The sequence below is a fragment of the Pyxicephalus adspersus genome, chromosome 1 (genome assembly GCF_032062135.1).
Source record: "Pyxicephalus adspersus chromosome 1, UCB_Pads_2.0, whole genome shotgun sequence".
In the NCBI taxonomy this organism is placed as follows: Eukaryota; Metazoa; Chordata; class Amphibia; order Anura; family Pyxicephalidae; genus Pyxicephalus; species Pyxicephalus adspersus.
This window is the reverse complement of record NC_092858.1, coordinates 157,105,995-157,131,585: the sequence shown is the minus strand read 5'-3', so window position 1 is coordinate 157,131,585 and position 25,591 is coordinate 157,105,995. Positions and strand designations below refer to the sequence as shown.

The 25,591-nt window shown below is 35.9% G+C and overlaps 1 protein-coding gene across 3 annotated transcripts in view; it reads right to left on the bottom strand.

Annotated features, from left to right (window-relative positions):
- ROBO1 (roundabout guidance receptor 1) overlaps positions 1 to 25,591 on the bottom strand; it is a 649,014-nt gene that overhangs the window by 174,591 nt on the left and 448,832 nt on the right. For all 3 annotated transcript variants that reach the window (XM_072431970.1, XM_072431971.1, XM_072431972.1), the window contains one exon: positions 20,987 to 21,313. In XM_072431970.1, coding sequence (XP_072288071.1) covers positions 20,987 to 21,313 — 327 coding nt within the window. The remainder of the gene's footprint in view (positions 1 to 20,986; positions 21,314 to 25,591) is intronic.

Sequence of the window (25,591 nt, the reverse complement as noted above, 5' to 3'; positions counted from 1 at the left end):
GGCCCCTTTTACCTTACCCATCTCTGATTACTGTTATCATTACAGACTGTAGACATATGACTTGAGGAAAGACTAAACGGACAATGAAAAATGATAATACACAGCCAACTGCTTGTCCTTCCATATTCAAGTTCATATAATATCCTAAAGCAAAATGAAACGTTTCTGGTCACACCATGTTCATCATACACTACAGAAACACTATTACTTACATTTCCAGAGTGATTTGGTGAGGTTTTTTTTTTAATTGTTGTAGGTTAGCAAACTCTAGATGTTTCCTTCAAAACCAATACTGCTTTTTTATCTAATGGACTTGTAATAATGCAGTAAAAACAACTAGATAGGGTTGCCGGTATGAGAGAGGAATATATGGCCTTGTAGAAGTAATTGGAGACTACTGCTTTTGAGTACCAAGAAGCTGTCATGGTCTGAATTCAACTTACAGATGGCTACCCAAACCCGCCATCCAGCTTTTTTTTACTAATCCTTGTTTTATTTTCTAAACTTGTAAAAGAAAAATAATTCACCAATATAAAACTAGTGAGAGCAGAGATTACAATATGCACATTATATCAATATAAAACCTTGGTATACACAGATATAGGTTTACTCCAAGTATATATTTTGACATCTGTTAATGTCAGTACTGAGGCACAGTGCACACAGATGAACTTCTCCACATGTCAAAGTGCCTCACTGCTGACTTTTGCTGTGTGTATACAGCAGATTCTGTCTCCCATAGAGATGAAACGAGTTTACCAGCACAGAGACATCAAATCGAATTATACCTCATATTAAACTGCTTTGGAATTTATCTATGAAAAAGGAAACTAGCCTGGATTTGTTTCCTAACACTGAGCAAACATTGGGTCCATGGCAAATATTGGATAAAAGAATTCAGAGAGCAGCACCTAACCATTTGATAGCAGAGTACAACAATTTATTGAACAACAACAAAAAATATTGACATTAGCAAAGGTTTGGCATTGCTCTCTACAATTTTTTATTTGATATTTACCATGGACCCCCAGTGTGGTGGCCATTGATGTGGGCAACTAAAGCATACTAATAGCATGTCTAATAAACTTCAGCATACCTAGTCCATACATAAAAAAAAATCTTTGAACTTTTTTTATACAGCTGACTACTCTAAGAAAATGTTTACACTGGCCATGAGATTGTTGTCCCTTTACTGACTTCTTGTGCCAGGGAACCACTGCCTCTGTGGAGATGCTACATGTCTCCTAGATGGTAAGCTTTTCGGCCAGGGTCTTCTCCTTCTGTGTCACTGTTTGTATTTGTCTGTCATTTGCAACCTCTATTTATTGTACAGTGCTGCATAAAATGTTGGCGCTATATAAATCCTGTTTATTATTATTAATAATAATAATATTAATAATAAGGTAGTAGCAGCCTAAAAAAAGGAATGGGGGCAGAAGTGAATGGTACTAGTGCTGCTCACTGGTTCTTCAACAGCAAGCACTGCGGTGTTAATAATGGAGTGGCTGGCTAGGTGCCAACCATGGGGATCTGTGCAGGATCACTTGATCCCAAAGCAGGTCTGAACCTCCCCTTAAAGCTGACTTACATAAAGAAAAATGTATTTTTTTTTCTATGTAGTTATATAGGTAAATACCAAAAACTCTATTATTGTTGGCTGTTTTAGTGTTACAGATTTTTATCCCTTCTTGTGTAAGTTGTCTGGTTAGAACAGGAAGTGAGATTAAATCTCTGTAACAAAGCCCAATACAGCAGAAAAATCTTACGTGGGTTCTAACCTTTCTCCATTCTATCCTAAACTAAAGAGGTTTTGTGTTGTCACAGCACAAAAGAATGATGCTAAAATCAGAAGGGTAAGGTAAATAAGCCAAAAGTTGCATTGCTCCCTCCATCTTCTATCAGGACCTTGTTCTTAAAACAAAGACCCCAGCCAAATCTGCTTATTGAAATAATATACAACTTGGCAGTCGTATATTCTGCCTATCTAAACAAAAGTTTTCAAATGCTTTTAAACTCATCAATCTTACCAACAAAAGGGGTGTAATCCTGGGATGAGTTCAGTTGCTTCCTTTAAGATTCGTCATGATGGAAGAAGCCCATGGCATAGTTACGAAAGACGCAGAATAGTAAATGAGTTGAAGGTGAAACCAAACAAGCTGTCTTGATGGAACATGACTGCAGCCATGTAACTACTTCCATTGTTCAATTTCCTTCTTCAATTAAGCCAAAAAGCAGTGAAAGGGCCAATAAATGTGGTTGTATTAACAAAATTGATGAGATTATGATTTTGATATACAGTTTGATAAATACAAAGTGTACAACGAAGTTTATTGGCAGTGGCCCGAAAATATGGGAACTCTCACTAATCTTGGCAAGCTACTAGGATATTTCACTAATTTTGGCAAAGAGGGAATGTATAAACAATTTTTTTTTGCTCTGCTGAAATGTTTCTTGACTTAGATTGTGTTAAACCACTTCTTGCAGTTCCTCCAAGGGACTTTGTGCATAACTGGAAGAGAACAAAGGATGATTTGTGCTCCCTTGTATTTCACCTCGTGTTATACAGTACTTTTAATGCATAATTAAGCTGAGAAATGGTAAAACAGCATATTGCTGGCGAACAAATGGTATGTATCATTTATAACTACAGATGAGACGATTCCAGGCACATGTGACGCAATGAATGGTAAGCCATGTAGGTCAAATCAAATCTTGAGTAACAAAGTGAAGGCACTTGGGCACTGGGCATGCTGCTCTAATTAATTAAGGGAGTCACGAACTGAAAGGATGGTGCCAGCAAGAAAATCAGTTTGGCAATATTACCAGGCACGGTTTCAAAATTGGAAAATCCAAGCCAGACATGACAAATGAAAATGCTCGACTGGTTACGTGACATACTTGGAATCTGTTAAATATACTGGAGCAATATAATAATTCTGGGTTAAATTAGTGCTTGTTTAAGAATTTAAACCAAATAAATTGTTTAGTTAAGGCAAATGTACACTTATATGTACATGGATTTATGTACATGTCATTCACTTACATATTCATTCAATTATATATATATATATATATATATATCCTAAAAAAAACTAATAAAGCTACTACATTCAAGACCCAAAATATATTGCATGTTGGGTCTTAAATTTAGGTATACTTGAAAAGCACAAAAAAAAGGGCCCGTGCAATGAAATCAGAAGAACATCAGGCTGTGATGCATTCTTACTTTCCTTATGCTTTTCAGCTGTATAAGAACATACCATTGCATGGATGAAAATAAAGCGTATACTAAAAATAATCTGCTGGGACAAAAATATTGTTCCACAACTTGTTTGCAAAGTTTTTTTTTCATATATACATATTCTACAATTCCCATGGGTATTTTTACCTGCCCTATAAAATACTGAATAATGCAAAAGTTTAAATAAAGTCCACCATTTGGGCCCAACCCCCCCCCCCCCCCCCCCCCAGCCTACTCAGGAAGTGACATGGGCAGTCAAAAAAGAACACTAGCTCCAGTAAACAGAAAATGAGAGAAGTCTCTGGGGCTTTAGAGGGATTTAAATATGTATTTATATTTTAATGGTAGCAATCAGTTAGGGTAGGGGGAGACGGGGAGCTTCAATCTTCAAGCAAAATTGTCTGTTAGAAAAAAAAGTCCTTTATTAAAAAATCATGTATTTTTTTAAAACTGACATTCAGAATGCTGACTGAGGAACTACAATTACTGCTAATTAGTACAAAATAAAAGACAGTTTAACAAAATAGCGTGACGCCAGACACCTGGGGATTTGTTAAAAGCAAAACCTTCTAAATACAGTGTTCTAGCAAAATGAATCTATGGGTAGGGGTGACCTTTCATTTAACCTGAAAACACTTGAGAAAGGTCAACGTGAGCTAAAAAAAAAAAAAAATGTGTGTTGTTAGAGGTGTTGTTCTAGTTTATCATTCTTCATCTCAAAATTCTTTAATAACAAAAATGTAAAAAAAAAAATCAGGAATAAAAAATTGCTCTTTGCTTTAAAAGAACAAGACATAAATATTCCAGGAGTATTATAGCAGGGATCAGCTGCCATTTACATCACCTTCTCAGCAGGGTGGTAATTACTAGAAGCTAATCTTAGCCCAGTGCCCAAGGTAGCAGTGTGCCAGAGGGGCAAAATGATGCTTAAAATGAATGAACTGTAATGATACTTTTGTTATTTTGTTTGATGAAACTATTGTTGCCAGGACAGAAATAAAAAATTCTAATGGAACATCTCCTTTTCCAAACTTCAAAAACAGAGAAAAAGTTTTAAATGTACAGATACTTTCATAGCAGTTTCTTCTTGCGACCCTGTGGCTTCTACACTTTCAGGAGAGGGCAAGGCCAGGAGATTCTTATTTTTCGTATTGGAAAATTTACATTTGTGGAACTCTGAGTAGTCAAGGTAGTAAACTAATGACTGTAAGGCTAAAACATTTCAGTAAAGCTAAAGCCATATACAACAAGAAGCCCTATGAGCAGACCATACCGCTAAGGAAAAGATTTCACTGGGAAGGCATGGTTGTTCTGATTAAATAAAATGAGTTTTTCTCTTGACAGTTAAACAGGAATAAAATAGTCTTTCAAAGAGCTGACAAGAATACTAATGTTATGTTTCTCGCTTTGCTAATTCTTCACATAACTGTAATGTTAAGGGCAGTTTTCTGAACCATAAACTCAACAACGAACCAAGCTGGTAGTTAGTGTAAACCTGAAGCTGAAAAAGAATTGGTTTCTCTTGCATAGAATATGAACTGAGACAAACACAGGCCCTGTTATTTAGTTATTCATAGCGCCTTTGTAATTGTATTACAACACATAATCACATTGCATTAACTTCACCAATTATGCACTCCTTAATCAAGTCCTTAAAGGCCCTGTTGAAAGAGATAAACAAATGTGTGTTGCGTGCCTGCATTTAACTCCTTTTAAATCAACTCAGCTGATTTTAGATCAATAAGATATTGCTTCAGACTAGCTGAAGGCCAAATGTGACTCAAAAAGCAGCAATAACACATTAAAAAAGGTAATATTTATATGGACAAATAGTACAAATTTCTGTGCTGATTAAACGACAACTCATTTATTATTGGTCATACACGGGACACTTTCTACAAACTATGTGAACAATAAATGTATTTTCTTTGTTCCCTTTTGTTCTGCTAAATATATCATTAAATGTTTTTCAGTATATCTGTTCAACAAGTTTGAAAAACACACCTATTGATTTAATAAGAAATTATGCAAGCTTTTTGTGCTCTTTATCTGTGCAGAAAGAAGTGAAAAAAGAGATGCTATATGGAAAGGGTAAAAAAACTGTATTCTTTGTAATGGTTCAAAAAAGAAGTAATCTGAACTGACAACATATGCATTGGATTTCAGAGCTATGTTGTCATTTTAAAGAGGATGTTAGGCACAGATTCCATTTTTTTTAATTAAAGTTCAAGGTAGGATCTTGCAATGATGAGTTTAGGCAAGGGTTAAGCCACAGCTGATAACAGGAACGAATTTATGAACATCTGAAAATGTCTCCAGAACGTGACAAAGTCACATGAAGATATATTTTCCATCCTCATTGTGGATATACAGCATTCATTGTAGTTAACAGAACATTTTAAGATAACATTAACAATCTGACTTCCTGGAGATCTAAAGTGAGAAATGTTATAGTGACTCCCTTTGTTCTGCCTTAAAAAACTGGTAATTCACTGTGCTCAGAATGTGTCCTGACAAATTCTAGGGTACTAATGTATTTGTAACATAAAATTTTCCAATCTGTGAAATCTAAATATTTAGGGTCCCAATATTTACTTGAATATGCAAAACAATGTAAATATATATATATATATATATATATATATATATATATATATATATATATAGTAACAGTTAAGGGGGATCATAAACCACATTGACATACGCTAGTCTATAATAATACACAAACACATATCTCTATGGCATCATTAAACAATACACCTATTTTTAAACCTGTTTACATTGGTAATATTTCCCAGCAGAGTAAATCTACAGTGCTAAAGGGCCCAGAGACAGTCAACCCTGGGGATCATTTTTTTTTACACAAGTGAACAAAAAGACTATTAAGCAACACATGTGGATACAAAGCTCTGCAGGTGATTGAATTATTTTATCACACACACTGTCTAATAAACAAACAATGCACCAATTAATGTTACACAAAGCTGGGCGTAAACAAATATCTAAAGCTGTATACACACGTGCAATTACAGTCATTGGAAAGGATCTTTTACAATCCTTTCCAACGACTCCACAATGTATGAACGAGTGCTGTACATACAGCACCGTTCTGCTCTATGGAGAGGGGAGGGCGGGAACGGTGGAACGGCACCCTGCTGCACGCTCTCCCCCTTGGGCCCTTGCATTAGGATCGTTCGTCGTCCATCGTCCCTGGATGGGCCAGGACAGTCTTTCGGAAGATGGGCGACAGGTGCTGTACACACGCCTGTCGCTGTTGGACGCGTGTACGTAGCTTTAGTCTAAATTCCACATGGGCAAGATACAAAAATGAATATAAACAGAAGAAATAACTGATTTAAACGGGCATATCATGATCAAGAATCAAAATATTTGTTTGTAGCAGACGTTTTGGACAAATGAATATATAAAAGATAATTTAGGGGAATATACTTCCAAGGAGTATTAACAATAACAATAGCCTACTCATTACATCACCCTCTGATATGGAAATGATTGGGGGCTACATGTTTGATTTGGGAAAGTCAACTCTACTTTAATTAAATAAATCTTGAAATGAACTAAATTTTATTGTGTACATATGAGACCATATGAGATGCCTGCTGCAAAAGCATCCAGAATACACAGTCCCCACCCCAGAGGAACCTCTGCCTAAAATGGTTACTGTTGATGAATACATTTTGTCTTTGGATGGAGTTAAACATTTTAGGCAAATTTTTGCCATTTTTTTCTGTTGTACAGATTTCCCTCAACTTCCTATCTATCCTATCCTAAGCAGCAAATGATAGAAAACCTCCCCTAAGTGAGTAGCAATTCTATCTTTTACAGTTGTCACCACAGTACCCATTGTAAGATTTCAGCTCACTGTTAAAGAGCTCATGACAATTTACTTTTTTTCTTAGTGGTCATTAAAATTAGTGATAGGCAATATGCCTGAGCTCAGTTCGTCATGGGGCTGAAAACATTTTTCCCTCAAACCCGGCTCTGAAGCCAATAAAGCAAGCCCTAGTGTTTTCTAAATGGTGGGGACGCTGCCTGCACCACAGGCTCCACCAGCACCCGCCCAATTGCTAATGTGCACAGTAGTGTTCCCATTGGCTGATGATTGCAGGAGTTACCTTGTCAACTGCTTTGAAAATCACTTCCTGCAAATGATCATATTAGTTTTCAAACTTAGCAAGTGGCAAAGACTTAACTTTCACCATGAACTTAAATTGTGGTGAACTCTAACTCATTCCCAATTTGGACATGTAGAGGCATAAATCTGCCCACAGGTATACAAACCAAAATAAAGATGAAGGATCTAACATCCCCCATAAAAATTTTATTTTTACATCTTTAATCTTTTTGCAAATAGATTGTTAGTTAGTCCAGTAATATGGTTGGTAATAAGGGAATGTAGCCTGTAAAAAGTGAATCTTCATTCAAAAGTACCTAGGGCAGCAGTCCTCTATGTTGAGAGTATCGGAATCCATATGAAAAAGGTTTTATAGGTTAACACTTGCTGTTGTGGCCATGTCTAAACAACAGAACCAATACATCCATGTCTGTATTTTAGAACTGCTATATGGCACATCTCCGGCCCCTGAGACCTCTTACAAGTAACTCCGGAACTGGCTTTCAATGAGACAGCTTTCAAGAGCATAAGTGTTGTACAGTCTAGCAGAGCCCCGTCTGGAGTATCTCTCTCTTCAGCTGAATTCTCAGCGCAGAGCTTTGTTCCTACAGACACACACCGGCACTGTAAAAATAATTTTACAAGAATACGGCAAGAGCTGGTGAATGCGTTTTTTAGATGACATAAATTCACTCAGGCGGAGGAAGCAGAAAAACAAACATCGGGCTATTGAATTCTGTCACAACAGAAACATTTCACAGTAAAAATACAGAGAAAAAGAAAGACAACAATTTCTCTCAAGACACAAGCGGCTGAAAAGACGTGGGCGACACCCAAAAAGTGTTCACATTAGACCGAAGACAATACAGACATCTGCAAGAAGTTCTCAGCCAGGGAAGATGATCCGTCCTAAAGGGAAACAATTGGAGACTCCTGGAGCAACTCTATACCTAAATTTAAGGAATTCATTAACCATATATCAGAGTTCTTGAGGAATATTCTGTTCATTGCCAACTGACCACACCCAACCATGACCTGAATTAACTTTGTCAGCCAACCAAAGTTGGCCAAATGGTGTTTCCAATGTACTTATTAGTTAAAGCAGCCAAATAGCTAAATGCAACGCTGCATTCATCTGTGTCTATTATTTCTACCTAAGGTTCAGCTTTAACATGCTAGAACATAGTGGGGTCCATTTTTTTATGTGGGTAAAGATAAAGACTTTAACTCTCCAATCATGTTCTAGCACAAATCCATTTTTTTTAAATTCCATCACATTTAGATAAAGCAAAAATAGGCTGACAAGTACATACAAGCCAATAATAATGGCTGCAGAGTATCACACATGAAGAAAATTTGGACCCAGTGCCTGGAGGGTGGATCAGCTTTGAGATGTGCCAGTTCTGGTAATGAGTCTCGCAAGCCTCATAATAACACTTTTTAAATCCAGTTGTCACATCTGTTACAGTCCAGCAATCTCTTACAAAGCTGAATAACATCAGATTCCTGTTCAGTTACATGCATGCCCCAAAGCACACAGCTCCTTTTAAGATACAATGATACAGAAGGCTGACCACTCTCTGAATTTCCTGTTCTAATGTGGTATGGGTGATGCATTTTACAGCAGGCTGACCAGACGCAGTTAGTGAGGGCACAGAGCTGTTTGTCTCCTGTGCAGGACTCTGAAACTTATCTGACAGCTGCAAGTGCATGAATATCAAGTAGCACTTTAACAAAGGATCTTACCATACCACTGCTGGGGTCACGCCTGGATTTCTGGAAAGGCCAGGCTGACTTATGCCTTGGGCAACTCTGGTAACAAAATACTATTTAAAGGAAATGTTCTGCCAGACATTTCTGTACTAGTTCTAGTGTGTACTAGTATGATTGGTAAGAATCCTCCACCACCTTCATTTACTCCTCATCAGAGATATGCTAAATGAAGAAGTTAAAGTGTAATTCTGCTTAGAACAGGTAATAACATTTTTAGTGCTCACCAGAACAGAATAAAAGGGAAAACTTCCAATGGGGAAACTTGTTCTGTGACAACTAAAAGTGAGTTAGCCATCTCTCTTCCTGATGTGCCTACACAACAGATATTAGGGTTAAATCTTTAAAATGGCACACAGAATCAAAAAAAAACATTTATTATTAGAAAAAAAAAATTTGACTTAAACAAATAATAATGTTGGAACAAGGTTTCTATATAGTTAACACTTGTGTTTTTAAGATACTGAAGAAATAAAATATGCTTTTTGTAGGCCGCTCTCAAGACAAATATAGTATAGACTGTTCCTAAGCTGAAGAAAGGCCAAGAGCAGGGCAATACTGATACAACCTCAAATGTTTTGTAGTATGAAAGGGTTTGGCTTCCAGTTAAAGAAAATGAAGGAAGAAGAAGAGATAAGGGAAAAACAAAAAGACAGGAGAGAAAAATATAGAGAGGGGAACAAAGGAATACAATACTGTGGATATAGTGTTGGCCAGAACTATGGAATAAATTGTTTAGGGGTACCTATTTCAGATGATTGCAAAGTAAACAGTGTTTCCAGGAAGTATAGAACGTGAATACAATTTCCCAATAAATATAGAATCAGCATTAGGAAACATAGGATTCACAATATAGATAGAACTTTAGGAGAGAATAAGCAAGAAAAAAAAGTTCTAAATCAATACAAAGATAGAATTTTGGGGTGTACAACTAGATGGATCACTAGCTTGATTTAGGGAGTCATAATTCCTCTATAAGGATCTTTGGTCAGACCCTTTAAGAATAATCTGCACAGTTTTGATAACCACTCTTACAAAACAATATTGATAAGTTATATTAGAGATGGGAAATAAACATGTTCTGAGGGAGAAAACATATTAGGAAAGATTGCAGGAACACCTTTGTAGGAAAAACAGGAAGAATATTAAAGGGGGGTCTTAAAATACATTAAGAGTATGGTGAAGGTTCAGGAGGGCAGTAATTTCAATATAAAGTGAAAGAACTCATAGACTGCCATGGCAGAAATATAAGGATTTCCAGCGCTGTTCTACTGAAATGGTGTTGATGGGCATGCTAACTCACATGCACCATGGCAAGTTAGTCCTTTTCTGAATTACTGGATACATTACCTTAAGTACTGAAGCAAGAGAATCAGCATAACAGGCAAATAGCATTTTCAGAAGTGAACAATGGAAGCTTCTCCCATGACTGGATCCCTTTAAAATAAAGTTTTAGTGCTCTGCACACGAGTTCCATAAATACACACGTGACGATTTTCCGCAGGAAATAAAACGGATTAATGTATTATTACTAAAGTTGACATAAATATGCACAGTTATTGACATTTTACACCACATGCAAGCAGCAAATAATGCATCACCTGTATATTCCTGCCTTCATAACTATTGACTTGTCAAGCGATAACTGCAAATTCAATTGCGGAATACATGAACATAATGCTGTGATCAATAGACTTATCCCTTCACACTAATTAGCTTGTGTGCTCTTGCAGGCAGGGGGATTATTGAAAGACATGTTTTGTATAGCAGGAGACTTAATTGGATTAAGGCATTTTTGGTTAATAATTTGTGCTATTTATATACCATGTCTAGGAAGCCATAACAAAGTTTGAAGTATATATCAACATATCTCAGGGAGCTTATCTGAACCTTGATGCTCATAAAACAGTCTGGCTGTGATAAGAACAGGCTATAATGGAGGAATTATGCATTCTTTTCTCTGTGATATGAGAAATATTACCAGATAATATTCCACTAAAGCTTGTAAGAAGAGGCATATAACCCTGTTATATTTTCCAGAAGAGATTCTGACATAAGTGCAAATATGTAAAGTACCTACCATCAGCCTGTGTTTAACATGGAATTTAATTGCCCTTAAAAAATGTCAGTTGGAGGCACTTTATTGCAGAGTTCACATTCTATTTCCAAACTTACCTGCCTGTTCCCAATATTTTGTATCCTCTGTCCACATTTTTTCGGTACCGGAATGAATGAATTCCCATGCACATATACAGAAGTTACATCATTCCGGCCTGGTCAATCAAGATAGCTAAAGATCCAGAACCTGGAGTTGGACCAGGTGAAGATTACATTGCCACTGAGGAAGTTAAAAGACTGACACTGAAGCAGACAGTAGCATTGATGTTATCACTTTAGTAGACTTTCTACCACTGAAAAGGGAAATAAAAAGAAAGAGGGGGAAGAGGGCTTTGTGCATCACATGAATAGCCAAAAAAAATCATAAAAGTTAATAAGAACATATATATATAAATATATATATATATATATATATATATTATGAATTGTATATGTATATATGTTGCATTGCAACACTACAGCCTTCCATATCATTTTTTGTTATCCTACACTGGGTAACGTCCCTATCTCTGCCTCCCGTATGACCAATCACAAACTTCCAATATAGGTTTACTTCCCAACAGATGGCTTTGAGAAACTTTTCAGTACTGGTATTTATTTTTCACCAGGTTTCTATATTTTAGAGACAGCAAGGAGTATGAAGTGTGTCTTGCAGCTTAACAAGCAGATGTGTGCCAGGATCACCAGATTACAGACACGGGGGTCTGGGGAGGATTGGCATACTACCGTAGCACCTGGATGAAAAACCAACGTACTTAGCAGGTAGACTCCCTGTATGCATCTCAATGTTTCATTTTCAATTTCGAGTATAGAAGAGCTTGTGCTCTGTAATTTCATTTACAGATTAGTTTACCACAGTGCTTCTACGTGGGTTTTTCATGAACCGATGAATCAGGCATCGGAGAAGCAGAGTCTCATAAGCTCCTGTTAATTATCATCAGAGAATGAGCTGAACTGAGAATAAACACAGATGATTCTTATGCAATATTTAGTTTCTTTTAAACATTCTTTGTAGCTACAAAGATGATTAGTTGTTAGTTGGTGCAGTATAAGAGGAACTTGGGGATTTGGGAACAATATTTCAGAACTCTGCAAACTATATGATGACAAAGTAGCCTAATATATTGTACGCAAGATCTTATACCCCACTGAACTGCTGCATCACAGTGTTCAATGAGTGTGCATCCACTTTATATACAGAGTGCCTTATGCTCATGACTAAGTCATTGTAAACTGAATATGGCTGTGATGTTGCTTGGAAAAGATGCTGATACCAACCACAGGGGACAATCTTTATACATATGCATAAGTATTTGTTACTCACAGATGCACTGCTTTATTCAACTCTTATAAGTCATGAGATCTAGTAATCTCAGTCTGGAATCGACCACAAGACCTTTGCTGATCTAAATGAGTCATCGTCTACATACCATTTGTACGCCTGTAAGATGTGGGCCCATTAATGAGCCCCGAGGTGTAAAGAGACCCTGTCATTACACTGTATATATAAAATGAAATTTGGTTCTAGCATATTTTTTCCAACAATCCATTATATTTAATGCAATTCTTTCCAATAAATGGCCTACCTTCATGAGACACCTGCTCTTATCTATAGGAGTTGTATATTTTAGCATAGGTACTGCAGCGTATAATAAAAAAGACAGAAATATAGAAGGAAATCTGTTTTTATGGAGAATGCCCATGTTGCCTTCTTCTATTATTATTATTATTATTATTATTATTATTATAAATAACAATATTTATATAGCGCAAACATATTATGTAGCACTGTACATTAAATAGGGGTTGCAAATGACAGACAGATACAAACAATGACACAGGAGGGGAAGAGAACCCTGCCCAGAGGAGCTTACAATCTAAGAGGAGGGGGAGAAGTAGCACACTTCAAAAAACCTAATTGATTGCTCTCTGAATTGCATGAATGCAGCATGAAAAAATGGGAGTTGATCTTGTTTTGTGTTAGTATCTCAGAAAGAAATTAATTATTTGAAACAGAACCACAGCCAGGAAACTAGCATGTAAACAATTCTAGATAAACAGCAGCCTCCATTTTGCTTCATTAAAGGTATCTTCAGTACCCTTGAGTTTTTTATTCCAGATTTCCATTTAATTTATAGGTCTTTTCAAACTAAATCCAACTGCATTGTCTCAGAAAATATAAAATAAATGAAATATTTTACATGTATTTCTGATTGCTCTTTCAAAGAAACATTTTACTTGGATACAGACATAAACAATATAGGAGTGTTGATCAGAGCTAAATAAAGCTCCAACCACTAATATTTTCAGCGTAATTATAAATATAGTCTACTTATCCCCCTGAGACCTGTCTACATGGAGTCATTAAGCACCTGCAGCACTCAATTTAACAAAGCTTCAAATCTTATGATGCCTCAGTGAGCAATGAGCCTTTCCTTCTGATCCATCATTTCATTAGTATACACAGGTCATATACCCAAAATGATGCCCACTCATGACAGGCTCACTATCACAGCCAAGAGATAATAGGGCTGTCTCATGGCTCAGCGCCTGTGATCCCCCTGGACCCAATCTGTTCTCTGACCTGACATGTGACTGCGTGTGCTCTGACTGTTACAAGAGCTATTATCAAGAGCGTAACATGTTGGGTAGATAAGGGTTCAACTTAAAAGAGAATTATTTCTATAGCTGCAAAAGCAGTGGAAAATTCATGCATTGTTAATAAAATAAAGGCATATATTTAAAGTAAAAATAATGTATTCTGCACACATGTAGTTTACATACTAGATATTTATCAATAAAGGAACGCTTTTTATAATTTGTCATAGAAACAGATTCATGTAATACATGTGCTATATCATTTTGCATTCCTTGTTTTTGTTGAAAGTGATGTCCAAATGTCCAAAAATTGGCAGATTGCAGAACTGTCTATAGGCTTTTGGGAGTGGTGTTGACAGTATTTCTATTGACTAAAGGTTGTTGGAGGAAGCGCCATCCCTGACAACCACCATAAATCAGTATGTAAACTAAATAACTACCTGAAAGCAAGTTTTTATCATAGTGAGCACTATGATATTTGGCATTTGCCACAGTATTTTGCAAATTTTGGAACTACAATTACTAGTGCGGTCAGCAAACTTGAAAAATAGCCTTACAAATGAGTAATGGATGGAAATCTCTCCAATGGGGAACAAACAGCAATGAAAGAATAAGCCATTTCCTGTTCTATTCAAAGAAAAGGTATTAGATGGAGAATACACATTTAATGATTCACTCTGGAATGATCTGTGACCTCTTAGAACTAAGAGTAAGAATCCTCATTGCTTTTCCTCTATAGGAGAGAACGTTGATTGATGGCCAGCTCTATTTTTGTGTATTTTTAGCAAAGAGATTTAATAAATATATATACATCGTAAATATAACTTAAAAAAACGTATGATATGACAAACTGCATGTCATTTTATCTAAATGTTATCCTGAAACCAGGTCATGCCAAAAAAACAATGCTTAAGACCCTCAAAGTCTATTGTAGGTAACCAGCCCACCTATATGAAGGACATATAGGTATTTAGGAAAATATCAAACCGTCCGTCTCCCCTACAGCTCGCACGCTCTTTAAAGTCACCATTTAGGCTGCATACACTCAGCATATGGAAGCTCCTCTCTCGATTTAAGCTGTTTTCTCCAGAGAAAGGAAAAATCCCTACTGACCTGCCAGACATCTGCTGGTGTGCTTACCAGCAACACCACAAGGAAGGATAATGATATCTTCCATGTGATTAAAAGAGCTGCATCTAAAGAAAGCCCCTGGCTTCTGGCTGATTAATCAGACTACTAAACCTACAAAGATTTTCAAAAGTAATAAAAAGTTGCTGCAAATTTTGCTTCCAAAAATAAACACAATAGCAAGTCACACTTACTATGCTTTGTGTTACTTAGAGATAGATGATTGTTTTTATGTACAATACTCATTTAAGAATCAATCAAGTATTTTTAGTAATGGGCAAAGAGAATTGGGATTATAGACTAGTTACCTTTTATTTGCTCACCAAATAGATTTCATTATCAAAAAAAGTAATGTTGATGATGCAATTTTGCCTGTTAACCCTCTTACAGAAATAAAAGATTTGCCTACACAATCATACGGCCAAACACATTGGGCCTGATTTATTAAATGTCTTCAAGGCTGGAGAGGATACATTATCATCAGTGAAGCTGGGTGATACAGCAAACCTGGAATGGGTTTCTTAAAAGTCATTTGCTCTTTGGTAGCAAATGTTTTCAATCCTGGACTGGATCCATTCCAGGTTTGCTGGATCACCCAGCTTCAATGATGAAAGTGTATCCTCTCCAGTCTTGGAGAGCTTTAATAAATCAGGCCCATTGAACCCAGCTTGAGCTGTAATTTCAGAATGCCCTCACAAGTAGCAAAAAATATTCGGATATGGATCAAATGTATCATTTTGTATTAAGAAATTACATTCTAACATTTTCAATACTCATCTACTTAAATATATTATCATGCTGATAATTACCATATGCATATATAAATACTATGTTTACGCTAAAAGCAAAATCGCTGCCCAAATTAAGAAATCGCCTGGCTATCCATGCTATTCTGTTAGCATTTTTTTTTTGTATTTATGCACAATACATCATAAAATGTCATCATCGCACTGCATTCAAATGCTGTTCATCTTTTAACTCTGTTTTCTGCTCACTTTTATGCCCAATCAATCATGAAAAACTTTAGATCCACAACAGACTCTCTAACTCTAGGTAATTATCCGCATACTAGAAAATGCACTTTGAAGTTGTAAGCCAGGCATCCTAAGTGACATTTAAATTGTTATTACATCACTGTACATTTTTATGAATTGTATATTCGTTCCGACTTATGTAAAAATGTAGACAGAAAGATTGCCGAGACAAGTTCCTGACTTGTTCTAAAATGTGTTACTTGTTCAATTCCAAAAACAATGAGAGATATGTGAATAAAGTACATCTGTACCTCTATAAGTCATTTTATCTAATCTGAAAACCTTAAATTTGTCTGAGTCAGGTTTAATGGAAAGAGCTTGGATGGAATGTAGAAAATTATTTATAACCGTAAACATAATAACAGACACAATTTGATTACAGATAGCAAAGTAAGCATTGACGTTCTAAAAAAGAGGACATTTAATGTTTTTACTTCCACTGCAAATCTGAAATGCTGTATTATGCATTTAGGGCATTTGTACAGAGCTATACAAGTCATTCTATTATGTCTTAGTGGCCAAAGCACATCATTTAAACATATGTCCTGTTGTTTGAAAGTACACTTTAGTGTTCTTCCTGTATTTGACATTTTCTATTCTTTGACTTATTGGATTTGGACCTTGATCTGTTGTATGTTGTAGGGTTTATTTTAAATATCAGCAGCCTATTCCAGTGGTATAGATATATGCTGATAATGAGCTATAAGCTTTTAATTCCCCACCTAATGCTATATTTATTTATGCATTTATACAGCACTAACATTTTCTGCATCCATAATCATGTTACTAATGGGTTCTCAGAGGAGTTTACAATTTAACATTTATATGGCACCACCATGTTCTGCAGCATTTTTGTATAGTCATGCCACTAAGTGTCTCTACCATGGTATCTATAGAAGAAGAATTGTCTAAGGCCAGTGCACCTACCAATAAGCTTTGGGGATGTGATTGTAAGCTCTTCGGGGCAGGGTCCTCTCCTCCTGTATCACTGTGTGTATTAGTCTGTCATTTTCAATCCCTATTTAATGTACAGGGCTGCGTAATATGTTGGCGCTATATAAATCCTGTTTATTAATAATAATAATAATAATAATGTGAGAAAAAATGGAGTTTCCACACAAAAGCAAGGTGAATATAGAAGCTTTGTTCAAACAGTTTTCCTATCAACATTGAAATCTGGGCAGATCAGAGTGCTAGCCACAGAACTACAATTTGTATCCCCATCAAGAGATTTTATCTCTACTCTTTCTTCAGTAACAGTTGTTAAATTTTTACATTTCCCTTCACTTATTTAAAACACATTATTCATAATTAGTAATGCAAAAATAAAGGTGTTCTGGCACAAGTTGCTTTATTACCTACACGATTAGCATACATTTATATGCAACAGACATATGTTGCTGATCACAGAAATGTTTAAATGACTGTTTCAGGGTAAGAGAATAAACAGAAAATTTGGTCAGACTCTGAAGCTAGATGAGAGAAGCCTCCAGGGAAGAATGAGGAAGCCCTTAGTCATGAAGGTGAAAGATGCTAAATTCATGAAATAGCATCACAGCAGGGGGTGTGCTGAAGGCAAGCAACACATGGAATACCTTGGCTATATGGTACTTATGAAAAGAAAAATATTGAAAAAAAATACTTGGAATGGGCCAAAACGCCTTAGGTTCCCAAACCAACTGTGGAAAAAAGGGCACCATTGCAATTAGTCATTTTAACAACACCTTCTGTACTTTGTGAACAAATAGCTTACATTAGATTGATTATAAAAACTTCAAAATATAAAAAACAATCTTCTAGCTAATAAACACGAGATGAATTGTGATTACTGCCAACAGGGACTTCAAGGGATCAGAAAAGGTTGGCTTCCATTACCAGTAAAAGAAAAAGCTTAGAAAAATAATTTACCATACCTGAGGCTGTGTGTACATGGGACAGTTTTCACTCTCTGTCCAATATATAGTATTGATTTTGCTGATTGTAGAACTACCATGTCACATATTAATTAGCTGGAGTTTTTAAGACTTTTTATTTATGCATGCCACTCCTTACCCACTTCCACAATCTTCACATGCTTTAAGGGACCCAGTCTTTATGAGAGGGCCCTCTTTTAGTGGAACCATCACAAACCTACTCAGAATTCACAAAGTCTGGCTCTCACATACACTACAATGCATAATGTGCAACTTTTCTGTGCCTGTTGTATCCTTATCCATGTCGATTAAACGGAGCTCCATATTATCCTACTCCACATCTGATTTGAACCAATAAAATTATTTCAAGCAGAGAATAAAGTGCAGGATGAACTGATTTTGCCTATTTCGATCTTACTATTTTCCCTGTAAAAATCCTAATTTCCTAAAAGTCCATAGGGAACTTTGCAAAAAAGCTATAATCTTGCAGCAAACAGATTCTGGAATATATCAGAGAGTAGATATGGGAAAAAAAACTATGATATCCCTAGACAGGCACTTTACAAAAAAGGCCTGCAACATACAGTCAATTTAAGAGGTTACAAGGCCAACAGAATGCAGATTGGGTTTCTTTATAAAATAAAAGGCTTTTGCCCAGTATAAACAAAAATTGATTTTATTTAATTCACCCCCTGACTGTTATATCTTTGATATTCTTCTGTTTTGGCATGAAATGGAAAAATAAATCAAAATACTGATAACGAGCATAGAAGAATGTAATAATACAACAACCCAAAGAATAACAATGGCTGTGGGTAAAAAAAACTCTTACACAAACTCAACCGTGGCCTTCACAGTAAGAAAATATCTTTGAGAACTTGAGAAATAATTACTTCAATTTACACTGTAATGCTCTCATCCTCTACTGTTTTTCTAGTGCAAATGTGAAAAATAAATCAGGAACAGAAAAGAAAGTAATTTATTTTATTTTAGGAAGGCAGCATAATTTGGACCAAACCCAATCTGTCCTACTCAGTTAACATATCAAATATTTATTACATACTAAGTATTGGACATTAATTATAGCATTCGTTTTTGTTTTTTTTTGTTTTTTCACACTTTATTTGGATCACGTCAATAGGATAGTTTAGTTTGGCCTGTGTCAGAGTTATTACTCCACCATATTAAATTCACTTGACAGTTTCTAAATATGCAAGTGACTTCTGTTCCAAGTCAACCTGATAAGATTACAGTGAAAGGCTAAATGGAAACCATTACAAACACTGCAGCCTTTTCCTGTTCCCAGTCGATCAGACAAATACAATTAAATGCTACTGCTGACCCCTACCATGAAGTGGTTGGGTAATAAAGGGTATGTAAATTCAAACAATAGACTTCCTTTATTTGTTTTATTTTTATCTGTTAAATATACAATTTAAAGATTTTTGTACTATTTGCTTGGTACATGAATATAAAATTGACCCTGACAGGAAATCTTGTATTAATGATCTATGTTTGTCATTTACTGTTACAATGTTCCCAGGTACCACTGCAGATTGCAAAACAATGTCTTCTTTGTTGGTCTGTTCTATAGTTCTAATACCTTTCTTGTGATCCTGCCTTTAAATGATGACACTTGTGCCCTATAGGTTACTGGTAGAACCACCAGGTGAAAAATAAAGGCACAAGCTGGAAATAAGGAAAACAACTAATGACATCATTAACAACTTGAAAGCTGCAATGTGTTTTTTTTTTTGGTGTTTAATTGCCAACTAATAAGCCAAGAAACCTAAATAGCTGCCAAGGGGGATGGACATTCTTTTAAGTGTCATGTAAAAGAAGGCTGAATCTGTATGGGGTTTTAGTGGATTTAGGGGACAGAGCAACCTAGACCTATAATGTGCTCAATTAAGGCATTTGAAGAATTCATCACAACTGCATAGTTTTGTGTTATGACTACTTGGTGACATATTTGGCTACACACAGTTGACCTCTGCTACAATTTCTGGTGCAATCTCCCAGATCAGTCTGAAATGATTAAAAGGAACAGAGGAATGAAATGTTAGTGGCAGCAAGTCAATTGAAGGTAATTTGCCTTTGACATTTACCAGTCCTTTAACATTACCTTTAAAGTAAAGAAAGTGATAATAGGGGTAAAATGCAGGTGTGCCTGCATTTCTATGTACAAGTGGCATGGAGAGCACTTCCATTCAAAGCTGTTTTGCTAACATATAAATCTATTTCTAAACGTATGAAATTATTCTCTCACTATTGAGTGAATTAGTATGTTCATTAAATTGATTTATCTTAAATGCTAGAAAATATATATTGTAAAATAATGGATTTATGAATTTACCATAATTCATAATTAGGTTTTTAAAATCCAGTATACCTTTAGTTTACCTGTATTTAAGTTATAGCAAACATTTTATCAGCATTGAAAGTGTACCTAGGGGCAGATACATATGTATGGCTCCCAGTTCTCCAAAAGATCCCAAAACCTAAGATATATAAAATAGGCAAACATTGACTTCAGTTTCTGAAGCTGTGCCTGCAAATTAAAGCATCCAAACACTTCTATGGGACTGTCTTAGATCATCTCAAGCCTATGGACATAGTTCCATAGAATTCAAGTGAATTCAGTAAAGTGGCAATGACCTGGGTTGGTGACACAAACAGTGAATCACAGTTGATAGATTTCTTTATGTATGGATTTGTGTAGGATCAGCCTGAAGGTCTGAGGAACAAGGTAAATGTTCTTCTGCAAGACTAAAGAACAACTCCCACTTTTTCTTCATAACATAGGAGGCAGGATGTTTTTTACTCCACAAATAAAACTGGAAACAATGTAACTGATAAGAGTGCAGCGCAGAAAAATGAAGAAGCTTTTAACTTTTTTCTGGTAGGATCAAGGAAGCAAATAAAAAAAGTTTATTGCGAGGGTTTAAATACTATTTAAAAAAAAACAGATTTTTTTTTAATTAAATATCTTTCCCCACCGTAACTATAATACTTTTATAATAAAGCATATGTAGATATTTTCACTTACTTGCTACTTCAAGTGATGCATTGCGACTCACTGTCTCCCCAAGATAATTCCGAGCCACACAGACATAGACCCCTTCATCCGGCCTGCTCTTGCGTCCATGGACGATTCGTAAAAAAAATAGAGATCCACTTGGCAGCAACATTCGATGGGAGCGAGGGTCATCTTTATCTGTTTCTACCCTTTCACCCCCTTTGTACCACTCGATAGATGGAGCTGGTCTGCCCTCTGCTTTACAGTTCAATGTGGCGGGTTCACCTTTGGAAACTATGAGATCTGAGGGATGTTCCACTATACGAGGAGGGAAATCTTCTTGCCGGAGACGTGAACCTGGTAAATAAAAAAAAATACAAATATTAATGATGGTATTAAAACAATTATCAGAATGAAGACTGGGGTGAGGGAGATGGGAAAGGTGAGGGTGAGGTCCCTTTTCAAAGGTTTACCACTTCAAAATACTAACTAGCTTGTTTTGAATATTTAATGATTCACCTGTTATGTTGGTATATTGACAATAATGTATTCCTATAGAATATATGACAATATACACAAAGTAAAAACACAGGTGGTGTTCAGTTGCACCACCTACGTAATTGTATATCCTCTACAATGGGCTGCTGGATTTGAAAAAAACTATATGGTGGCCTAAAGGAAGCACTTTCAAGTAAAACATATTTATTTAATAACAGTGCAAAACAGCAGTGCTATGTAATAACCTGTGCCAACCAATCAGATTTAATCAGCTTAGCATCTGCAGACTAATTAAAGGTGATTTTTGGCTTACTGCACACTACTGTTGTTTGTACCATGTTATTATAGAACCTCAAAAATGTGTAACAAAAAAGAAAATTACAATGCAGCGCAGCATTCCAAGGCAACCAATGGAATTAGGGCAAACTCCTGCCAAAACTTGTTTTTTTTTTTTTCATTTTTTTTGAAAAGTGTTTTGGAAGGTTACAACTTCTACTACAATTTTACAACTATTTTTGTCCTGGATAATGTCAGTCAAGCAGTAAATATGGCTAAAAGCTATACTGTATATTGAATGTCAGTACTTACTTACCTACTTACCTAACTAAACCTGCGATACTCACCCACTTTCATTCTAAGATTAACTGTGATGGTGATTACATAAACTGATATTAAAAATAATCAAGGTATCTATATTGGCTGAACTTTATTATGCATACATTTTATTTATTTATTTTAGGGAAATGCCCAACTGTATTGAAAATGTGAGATCAGGCAGAGCTTATAGAATGGGACAGGTGATGCCCCTTCTGCAAAAAAACTTACTTAAATGCCTGATATTCGTTCTCATCTGTCAATAAATTGCTAAGCTGCTCATGTGCATATGAAGCCAGAATACCCGGCACATCCAGGCCTCCCCTGCCACTGCTGGGACGAAATGAACTCCTGTGCATCTGAATTGGAGCCATACTAGACCGCCCAATAAAAATGGCCAAAAATAGAAAAGATGCAGCAAAAAGAGGACAAGTGGCTGTATTTTTTTTTAAAAATCCAATTAGGCAGCTAAGTTTATTTTATTGAAGAAAGCCCATCTTCTGTCACATCTGCATTAGTAACAGCCCGAACACGATTTTTTATTTCTAAAGTTTAGTTCTGCTTTATTTACTTTTTTATGTCAAGAAATATGTAATAGAACCCATAGTTTAAATGCAGACGAAAAGAACCGTATTGGTGAAATCTGAGAGGATAGTATCGATATAAATGTTCACATCATCTTATAATGAATAGTGATCTTGCCCTTGTTTTGTAGAGTGTAACAACACTAGGTAGAATAACAAGCATGTCCATTACTGGCATTCTGGCTTTGCTTACTGTAACCTGACCTTCGATTTAGAACCTTGGAAAATTGCTAGAAGCCGAACAGGACAAAAGATCTAAAACGCTCTTGATTGGCAGATTCTGCGCATTAGCAAGAACGCCAGTGACATGCTCGCCCAAGGGATGTAATGACCTTGACAACTGAATCCTAATCCTCCTACTTGTGTACTAGTTATTAAAAAAAAAAAAAACACAACTCAATATGCATGCCAAGCTTGATTTTCAAGCCCTATTAAATGTGCATTTTGCTGGGAAGAAGACCATTTATTACGGGAATATTACTTAAATCCTGCAATCAATACCAATGCTATAATTTTCTTGTCAAAAGTTCTTTCCAGAGAAGAATATTTGTTGAAATAGGAATGTGCACCCATTAATTATGAAGGTTATCCAGTTCTTGGTCATATCATTTATGTATCTTTTTACTAAAGAGTCTGTGGATCACTTCAGCACTTCCCTCAAAGCACCCTGCGACATGAAATGGATGTATATAAAGCCAAACTTCGGCTAAAACTTTTCATTTGAATTAAATAGAGGAGGAGTAAACTTTTTAAAGCCTGCCTGACTTGTAGAAATCAGTTATACAATTCCCTATTTTACCTGTCATGTCTATCTATAATATATATTTTTCATGTATTGGTCATTTGTATCATTCCCTCAGTTCAGTGAGTGTGTTATGTATTCTTCCTTCACATACACTGTTTGCAAGGCCTAGTTGAAACTCATCTTGTTGCTCATCGCAACCAATAAGATACTTCATGTTCTATATGCGTATAAGCAAATATTATATATCTTTAATGCATCCTCCTGTTCTTCCATACAAATGCAATGACTACTGTAATTATTTTAGATAATAATTGTTACCTATTTAATGTAGAGGGCTGCATATTATGTTGGCTCTATATAGATCCTGTTTATTATTAATAATTATTAATAAACAAGGAGTGTGATATTTACTAGGGGATAAAAACACATAACAAGCAAAAACAAAATTGTCTCAGGCCAAAAAATGAAGGTTGAAACTGGATAAAAAATGTATATATTTAGGGAGCCTCCATACATGTCATTTACATGCAGAAGAACATCCATGTTGTGAGTTGAGGCATAGCCAGGCCTCAGAAAGAAAGACGGTTTCCATGGAAACGTAGCCATGATGCTTCATGTATGTGCTGATGGTGTGTGTAGTGAGCTACTAGGGCTGTCTGCAGCCAGAAGTCAGCTTTACATTTTGGCTTTGCTCAGTTTGTGGTGTATTTCAATTCCATTTATTTTAAAATGGCACCCTGAACACACAACAGACCTGCCATAACACAGCATTGTGGTGCACTGAGAAAAAAAGTAATGCTGGTGCTTTGAATTATACATATATATTAGGAGAAAATTCACTTGTAACAAGTAACAACCTTTGATTTTCTACTTTTGCATACTTTGAGGAAAAAAGTCACAGAATTTTGTGACCAAGAAAGGCATATGTGTGCCCAGCCTAACAGAGCTCTGAATACCATTAAAAACTTTACAGTGCTTCCATTTCAATATTTTATCTAAAAGCTAAAAAGCTATTTTTAAAGCAGTAAATCTGATATTTACTTAAACAGTCCCTTCTCCTCCAGGGAATGTATTAGTGAATGTCAGATTCACTGCTTTAGAAATAGACCTCTTAGGGCAGTGTTTCTCAACCTTTGTAAGATGGGTATATATCCACAGCATAGTGGCCAGTAGAAAGAAATTCACCTACACTCCTGTCCTGTAGAGAATGTCACTGCCAAAAAAATCACAGGTATCACAGGTAAACTGACCCAGGAATCACAAACATTAAAAATCCTAATCTGCAAGAAAGTAAACCCATGCTGTCATTTGTATTCATTGAATTCCTAAAAATGCAATTAGAACTACCACAAAATCACTACACTACATCTATATTCAATCGTCTATATATATAAATGTATATATGTGTGTGTGTGTGATACAGAGGAGGGGGTGCTTGTTGTCCTCATTAGTTGTGAATTTTTTAAAAACTCTCACAGGAAGAAAGGCGTCCTTTTTACAAATGCCTCCCTACACATCTCAGGGTACAGGGTTACAAAGTTCAGTAAAAGAAAACCAAAACCTTGTTTTGTTTCTTCCCATTACCATGCCCAGCTGGAAAGCTTGTCTCTGGGTATTCATCAAAATGAATGTTGCAAATTAGGTGATACTCCTCATTCTCAGTTCTCGGCTTTAATTGGACTATTTATTAAAGAAGCTGTGGCTGCATAATAAGAGTCAGTGAAAAGGACAACATGGAGAACAAAAAAGGAACTGTACATTTTTTATATAATAGTAGCATCCACATATTTATTATTCAAGAGAATTTACTAGTTGCTACATCTCTCTTTGCTAATTGCTTGGCTGTCTCCACCTTTAGTATTGGCTTGGTACGATATGCAGATGAAAATACTTTCTGGATAATTGTTGTAGGCTTAGAAAATTTTGGAGCCCAGCATCTAGCATTTTAAGAAGCAGATCAGCATTAACAGAATCCATATTTATATCTGTATTTACATGAAATATGAACGCTTTACAGATTTGGCATTGAGAATGAGAACTGTAGCACATCGCCAGAAAAACACACTAGAACATTGACCAATCACTGAAACATCCCTCAAGTCACTTGGCTTATCGTCAACATTTGGAAACTAAAATATTAGAACTGTATGTTTTATGTTATTTTTACGTACTGACCATGATAAAAAAGGGAAATATGTACAAACCACTATACCA